Source organism: Arachis ipaensis, chromosome B01, assembly GCF_000816755.2.
Source record: "Arachis ipaensis cultivar K30076 chromosome B01, Araip1.1, whole genome shotgun sequence".
Classification (NCBI taxonomy): Eukaryota; Viridiplantae; Streptophyta; class Magnoliopsida; order Fabales; family Fabaceae; genus Arachis; species Arachis ipaensis.
The window spans coordinates 132,567,331-132,575,701 of record NC_029785.2 but is presented as its reverse complement, the minus strand read 5'-3'; the positions used below and the strand labels follow the sequence as shown (position 1 = coordinate 132,575,701).

The 8,371-nt window shown below is 36.0% G+C and overlaps 1 protein-coding gene across 1 annotated transcript; it reads right to left on the bottom strand.

Annotated features, from left to right (window-relative positions):
- On the bottom strand, positions 4,168 to 7,683 carry LOC107639692 (EIN3-binding F-box protein 1). The gene is made up of 2 exons (XM_016343265.2): positions 7,202 to 7,683; positions 4,168 to 6,814 (listed from the first exon to the last, which is right to left on the bottom strand). Exons 1-2 carry the CDS (start codon positions 7,224 to 7,226, stop codon positions 4,929 to 4,931), a joined length of 1,911 nt encoding a protein of 636 aa, XP_016198751.1. The 5' UTR covers positions 7,227 to 7,683; the 3' UTR covers positions 4,168 to 4,928.

Below are 8,371 nucleotides of genomic sequence, written 5' to 3'. Positions count from 1 at the left end.
ATTATAATTAAAATATTATTTAAAATTATGCTATGTGTATACTAAAATCAGCCATCAAAGTCAACTACTCAACTACCAGTATAAAATACATGTTAGAATAAATACACATTGAAAATAAATTAAACTACACATGTATTATACACAAATATATTAGTAGTTGATTTTAGTGTACGAATAACATTTTTTTATTATTTTATCATTTTTCCAACCTTCCTATTTTAAAAGAGCTTGATTTAGGGGAAAGAAAAGCATGACTGCTTTGCACAATAAATTTTGTTTTTGACTCAATTAATGTAGGCTATGTTGTTATCCCAGTGGCCATGTTACTTTTATAGCCAAAGCAGTAAAGCAGAGAACCAAGATGTGGCCTACCTCATAGTAAATAAAATCCATGATGATCATGGCAGGCATATGTTTCTTTCTTCCTTGGAATTAATAATCCAACTAACTAACTATAAGATCATGATTAGACTATATATTAACAGTTACCATATAAAAATAAATTGGAACTACTAAAAATAAAGCTAATATAGTAAATTAAATTAGTAATATAATACACTCCTAAACCAAGTTTGTTGGGTATTGATTGATTAATTTGGAAAGGAGAGAATGTTGTGAATTTGGGTTAATACTAAACAAGCACCTGGCACACTAAAAATTTCCCCCAAGCTCAAAGTATATAATTAAGTATGCCACTATAATTAGGCACTATACACAGTATACACCCAAATGTTTATCATCAAAGTTTTTTTTGTTTTTTTTTTTTTTATTTTTTATTAAGGTTCAAAGAACTTGTTACCACATTTGCACTTCCATGACAAGAGATAATAGCCTTCATCTCTTGGAGCAGTTTCCTTGTGAATGTGGCCATCTCTATGGTGAGGAGTGATAACAAGAGCAGCCATGCAAGGTCTGCAGTTCAAGCATTTGTTGACACACCTTGGAGGCCTTGATCCTAATACCAGCTTCTTTTGCATCAAACCATTGTTGTTGTTGTTGTTGCTTGAACTTGAAATTGAATTTGAATTGGAAGGTGACCCTGCTATGTCCAAGAAAACACAACAAGAACATGAGTTAGACCAAGAGACACTAAGATAAAGTATTTGGACAATGATGGTTTTCTTTGTTTTTACCTGAATTAGAAGGAAACAAGGTTAGAGAAATGATGAGAATCATGGTCACTGAGAATTTTAGTCCATTGGGGTATTTTTTTGAGGATTCCATAGTCTAAGGAGGAATAATAGAAAGAAGGAAAAAGTGTGAAGTGTGAAGAGTTTTCTTTTCTTTTTTTTTTAAGGAAGAAAGATATGGAAAGTAGGGATGATGAGTAGTAGGGGTTTTCTTTTGATCATTGATGCAATGAATCTCTCATCAAATTTTAAGGGGTCCCAATTGTTGAATGAAGAGTTTTGGTGTTTCTAATTTTTAATTTTTTCTTAAGAGGAACAGGTACTATGACTTGAGGTATTCAGCGTGAATGACTGAAGTCACAGTTTCTTTTCATATCTTTTGCTGGAGTGAATTGACTACCCTATGCTAACTTTTGAAATAATTGAAGGTACTATACCATCTCTCTTTTGTCACCATATAAGGGTGTGGCTATAAGATTTTGGTCATTTTGCATTTGGCTCTGCTATACTCTTCAATAATACTATATATCACTATTAAATTCTACTACTTCACAGTGTTTTTTTCCCCTCTAGTCTTGTAACAAATGCAAGTCAAGAATACAAATTCAGATTATGGCCAATTCAATCAAGATTTTTCTTTCTTAAAAATGGACCACTTCATTCAAATCAAGCTACAATTCCAGTTTTCATAGGCTTCCAATGCTTGTTCCTATTTGTATGGTTTCATGTAGCCCCTCCATTGGCTCTCATTTTCCTATTTTTGATTTAATAGTTCTTCTAAATATTTAAATACCAAATGAACTTAAAATAGATATAAGTTCTTCGTTTAATAATTAGGAAGTTTCACATACTGCTCCTAACAATGTTGTACTATCATAACCACCAAGGATTAGTCCAAGTGGTAAATGACTCGATTCGCTTAAGCAGGTCTCGAGTTTTTTTTTTCAAAGCTCCATTTAAGGGTCTACCACTAACCAATCGGTTGTTGCATCCACAAGAAAACAAAAATTTTCATTACAATTAATTCACTTAAAATGTGATTATTTTTGGGCTGTCTCTCATGAACAACTCCTATCAAAGAAACAAAAATTTTCATTAGATTAAAATAAAATTAGCCACTTTAGCCCAAGTCCATGAGATTTTCTTACTATTTTGTATTTTTTGCCCATAGATTAGGCCACAGAGAAAACCGCCATTTATTAATAGAGTCTGTTAAGAGTCTTCCACTGACAATTATGCAACAAAGAACAGAACACACCCACCTGCCAGTGTACAAACTTACAAGCTATAATAATTATCTATTTTGATTGTTTTATGTCACACTATATAATTATATACCAGTTCAAATTTAATTGGTTCCATCTTTAACACAAGGGTCAATGTAGAACAACTTTGTATGTATGGATGATATTTTATCAAATCACAAGTTGGATAACAAACTGAACCACAACCACCTAAGAATTTTCCTTGGCAGATATATATGTATATCAATGAGGAATTGAAAGATTAGATGAAAGATTCCACTGACTTAAAGGACAGGTGGTGTCTTTCAATGTTTTTTGTGTGCCACTTTGTGTCAAGGTTAGTAGTATTAGTTAGTTGTAGGATACCCTTACCTCAACCTAGCTAAGTAGCTATAGAGAACATGACATTACACTATACACAAAACATGTTCAATGCTGATCAAGTTGTAATTACATTACATACATACATACATATGCACTACCATTGAATAGTGCTACATATGAATAAATAACAGATTAAGTTTGTGAAATCTTGTCAAAGGAGAAGAAAACAAGAAGGCTCCTCCATTATTTATTTGTTAATAGTGTTTAGTAAAGCAGTGAAAAAGATGTCAGTGGTGAACCACATGGCAAAAGGCAAAGGTTATTCCTTAGGGTAACCCTGATGATAATAGTAGCATAGTGATTAGGTAGCTGTAGCTGAAGGCACATACAGAGAGAGAAAGAGAGAGTAATCAGTAATGGTTCAATTCAATGGTTGTGTGAATTGTGATTCTGAAAAAGGGTCCATTGTGGTTGGCAGCAGGTCCCGCCCGTTATGCTTGGTGCTTGCCTTTTAAGAGTAGGACAAAGTGGTCACTCTAAGAAAATACTATATATATAAATATATATAAACAATGCAACAACTATACAAAATATCCTTTTTTTCCAACCAGACAGATTTTCTCACAGAAGAATCACTACCCCTTGGAAATCTTGCTATTATAGATATCTTATCTTACATCAAGAAGAAAGCTGTTGTTGTTGTTGTTCTTGTACAATCATTTTGTGGTGGCACTTGGCTCTCATTGCACAGCACCATCATCCTCCTCTTCCTGTATGATTTGTGCAACTTTTGTCCTCTTATTTTTGTCCAAACTAATATGTCTCAACCAAATTCAGATATATTTTTAACTTCACTCTTTCATCTCTTTGAATATGTACACAGCTCAAAGTACTTTTCTATACTATCTTTGCTTTAACACATCCTTTAAAACTGAATTACTGAGGTTTTAGTCTTGGATGATAAAAGGTTTTAAACTGCATTGACGCGAAATGCTTGTACATCATACTTGTTCTTTTTATACTCATTCTCCCCTAGTCTGATCACCTGGGCATCCATGACACCATAACATTGGGGCAACAATGCTGTCATGATAACTCATGAAGGTGAATTCAGCTAACCTCAACAAATGTACACTGCTAGTTGTAAGAAAAAATCAAACCTTGGAGGTAAAGGGTAAAATATAACATGTCCTTTTCCAAACCACTACCAAATTGACACGTTTACCACATATCTGTCCATTCATATAACTTCTTTGGAAACAAGATTCCTCCCACGAAATGAAAGAAATATATATTTGTTAACTAGAGAATTGAATGCAGTGCATCAAATCACAGAAACCTTATCATTTTGCAGTGCTTAATCCTGAAATGAAATTAAACTTTCCTCCAAATCCAGTTCCAAATGTGTGATATAACTCAATTATAACACAAAGGTATAGAATATAGTCAATATACAATAATCATATATATATCCTGGAAACCGGAGATTGCATTATTATCAAAGATAAACCAAGTAGATTGCTGAGTACAATTCATAAGCAAGAGAAGCCTACAAGAACAAGGACTGGACTATAAAAAGAACAAGAAAAAAACAACCCAAAACTTGGATTGTTGTGGCAGAACAAAGGAATGCCCTGTCACACCAAAGCCCTTGAATATCAGACATCTACCCTTAGGATTGAACTAAACAACCACAGCGACAAGACAAAAAGAAACAAAGCTTAAGTCTAGCCAACATCATAGTAATGTGCGACAGAAGCTCAAACACAAGGTACATAACATCCAGAGGGACTATAAGCAATGCACCATCAAGCAGTGGAAACCATTAACCAAAAAGACTTAGTAACTGTATTCTCAGGGGAACATAGCAGTAAAAGTGAGTGGCCTGCACTTAGCCAAGGCCAAAAAAGGGTTGTAACAAGCATATTTATGTGTGAATCATGCTTGCAAAAAAAAGGGGTTGTGTAAGGTACATGCCAAAGTTCCCTGGAAAACAACTAAGCCAACAAACCACCACCAATCCACCATTGATAGGTGCATATCAGCCCAAAAAGTATGCTGAATGTTACCCCTTGTTGAGTTCTTTATTATATAGCTCAATGCATCATCATGTAGTGTAGTGTAGTGTAGTGTAGTGTAGTGTAGTGTACTGTAGAGTCCTCCAATTTCCAGTTCCATTTTCTTCAACTCTAGTTCCTTTCCTGAGTTTATATACTTCTATTATGATTGATTAAGCCAGAATATCACATCTCCACAGATTCTCCACTAGCAAATCAATTGTGCTGCTGCCAATTGAACTGCAGTGTTGAAGGTTCAAACCCAACAAGGTTTGGCCCAACTTTTTCAGGAAAGGCACACTCTTGTTTGACACATCAGAACAGCCAGACAAAGAAAGAATTTGTAAACTAAGCTGCGTGGCATGAGATAGAATGGATACACCTGCGTCAGTGATGGCACACTTCGACACGTCTAGGTCGTTGAGCAGCAGGCAGTTGTCTGCAATTGCAACCAAGCTTGCATCGGTGATTTTCCAGCATCCATCGAGATTTAATAACTCAAGGGTTCCACCATGTAGCTTAGCCAAGGCTGAAACAATGCTATCTGTCAAGTTCCAGCAGCCGGTAAGGTTCACCTTGACTAGTCCTGCCTCACAATTCTCCAATAGAGGGAGAAGGCCAGCATCTGTTATGCCATAAAGTCCAGTTAGATCAACATGCTGAATCTGGGGACACAATTTTCCAACCATGGCGAGGCTAGCACTACTGAAACCGGGGCAGTTTTGAATAGTTAATGACCGAAGAGACTTGCAAGGAGATAGCATGGACACTTCCACATCAATATCCTTGATTCCCATGCACTTCACAAGGGTGAGAGATTTCAACTTTGGTTTGATGTTTGAAAGGGCACCAATGATCCCAGACTGGGTAACCCGGTTACACTCCTCTAACTGCAAGCTCTCAAGAGACCCTGCAGCCTTGCCGAATGCTATAAGTCCACTGTCAGATACAAAGCAACACTTGCGAAGGCACATCTGTTTCAAATTGGAACAACCCTTGCCCAAAGCTTCAATGCTTGGGTCGGTTACCCCTCGGCAAGAAGTGATGGTTAATGAAACCAACTTCTGCAGACCTTGAGCAACACCCATGACCCAAAAGCCCCTTTCACTGACATTTCGGAGACCACATAAAACCAAATTCGTGATTGCCTTTCCATAATGTCCAACAACAGCCAGAGAAAAATCAGTGATGTTCAAGGCCTGAAGTTTTACCCTTGATAGCTCAGAAGCCGATGATAACAGACTAGATACTCCATGATCCCCAACAAGAGGACAATCCTTAATAGAGATTGACTGTAACTTGGGGCAACACCTTGCAATTGCTTGCAAGCCTTCATTACCTATCTTCGAGCAAGATTCAATGTTTAAGGTTGTCAAGTTGGGGCATCCTTCAGCTATTGCAATCAAACCCTTGTTGCTGATTGAGGAAGATAAGCACAAGTCAAGCTTCTCTAATAGATGGCATCCCTTTGCTATTTCAGCTAGACCTTCATCACCAACAGATGATACATTCCACAGAGAAAGTGATCTTAGAGAAGGGCAACCGTGAGCAACTGCGAAGAGGCCAAGATTCGTGACACCACGCACCGAGTTGCTTCCCCTAATAGAGAGCTTCCCAAGTCCCCCACGGCCACTAGTCCCAACAGCAATTGCAGCAAGCCTTACATCAGTAGCTTTCTTCCCTTCCAAACACCTTGTAAGGTACCCATCTTGATCCTCATCTGAAGAGACCATTTCAACATCTGAAGAAGCAGGCCTCTCGATTTCGGCCTTGCAGATACTGCTCATAAGCATAAGCCATTTTTTAGAAACACAAGCACATGAGCTTCTCTCTTTGGCACTAGGGAGCCGTCTGAATATCTCGAAGAGACACTCATCAGGAAGGGTGTCAACACTAGGCTTTTGATCTTTCTCATGCTCATGGTTGTTAAAGATAAAGGGGGCACTGATCCGAGCTCGCTTGTTAGGAGGGTAGTACACATCCACATTGGAACCGATAGTGTACAATCTACCCAAATCCATGGGACCAAAGGAACTCCCAGGATAGAGTTCATCATCGCCTGAAAAAATCCATTCAAAAAATCTGAAATCAGCCTCACAAAAAATTGCTCCAACTCAATACATGATAAGATATCCTAGAACCAAAACTTATGTTCATCTAATCTCTTATCATATATACAATATTTGAGCCTTCAGCACTATACTTATTAAGAGATTACTATCTCTATTACCAGATCCAAACTCTCTTATTGCAACAACTAGCTTTAGGAAAGTTGTCTCTATTCTAAGTATATCATCCAACAACATCCTAAAAGATCTCTTCCTATCTATACAATCACAAACTTAATAACCTATAGATTGAATCAAGCATATCATAACTAAGAAACTAACTGAACCATGGATCAAAGGCAAGTAAAAAGAGAAGAAAAGCCAAGTAGAAGGCGTACCACTGTAATTAACAAGGGTAGGCATGTCGAAAAGCAGAAGAATCCAAGTGACAGCAGCAGAAAGTGAAAGCAAAACAGCCCAGAATCAGAAGAAACAGCAGCAGCAAAGACACAGAAGAAGAAGATGAAGAAGCAGATGAGAATGAGAATGTGAAGAAGGTTCAATAGCATTTGAGAGGGAGGAACCCCACGAAGCAGGGCAAAAAAGGAAGAAGATTTGGAATGGTTTGATGAAGAAAAGGTTGAGTTTTGAGAAGTGGGGGAATGAATGTTATATATATATGAGATGTGTGTGCTGCAAATGTTATGAAAAGGTTATTATATTTGGAAAAAAGAGGGAAAGATAGGTGTCGTCCACAGGGAAGACTGAGTGAAACAATTAAACAAACACAACACACGCACAAAACATAGGTTGAATGCAATGCAACTATGCCATTCCAACAATGCATTGAATCCTCCCTTGAAACCGGGTATTCCCCACCCTCTCTCTCTATTAGTCCAACCAAACCAACCACCTCAGCATTTGTGAAATTCTAAATACCATTTCCTAGAAGATAATACAAGGATTCAAGGAACCGCCTCTCTCTCTCTCTCTCTCCATATACTTTACCTTTTCCTTTTTTAGATTTAATTATTAGTAAAAACCTGCTTCCAGTTAATTTTATGTAAAATTGTTAGTTAGAATCATTAAATAATTTAATAAATTTAATTAAATTATTATTTAATAACTCTCTTATTAATTTTATATAAAATTAATTATACATGAATTTTCATATTAATTAATAATAATAAAATTATTATTTATTATGATTATTAATTACTTTAACTGTTTGCATGGTTGGTTAAGTTGCCTTTGAAGGGGATCTAGATTTTGAAGTACAAGTGAATTGTTAGTTGTAACTAACCCCAATACATGAACGTCCAAGTACAATATCATCGACTCTGTACGTTACTCTCTCTCTCTCTTTCTTTTCATGTTCCTACTTCCTCCCTATTCTTGATTAAAAATATTACTGTCAATAATTTTTATTAATATTAGAAAATATTTTATTTTTATTTTATTATAATTTAAAATTTTAAATTCAGTTTTTAGTATTTAAATTTGATCAAATATTAATAAAAAAGAATAAATTTTATTAATCATATAATATTTTTTAATATATATTAGAC

Coding starts and splice junctions, on each gene's coding strand:
- LOC107639692 (XM_016343265.2), bottom strand. CDS start 7,226: ATGCCTACCCTTGTTAATTACAGTG. Junction 6,815..7,201: donor TACCCTTGTTAATTACAGTG/GTACGCCTTCTA, acceptor GGATTTTTTCAG/GCGATGATGAACTCTATCCT.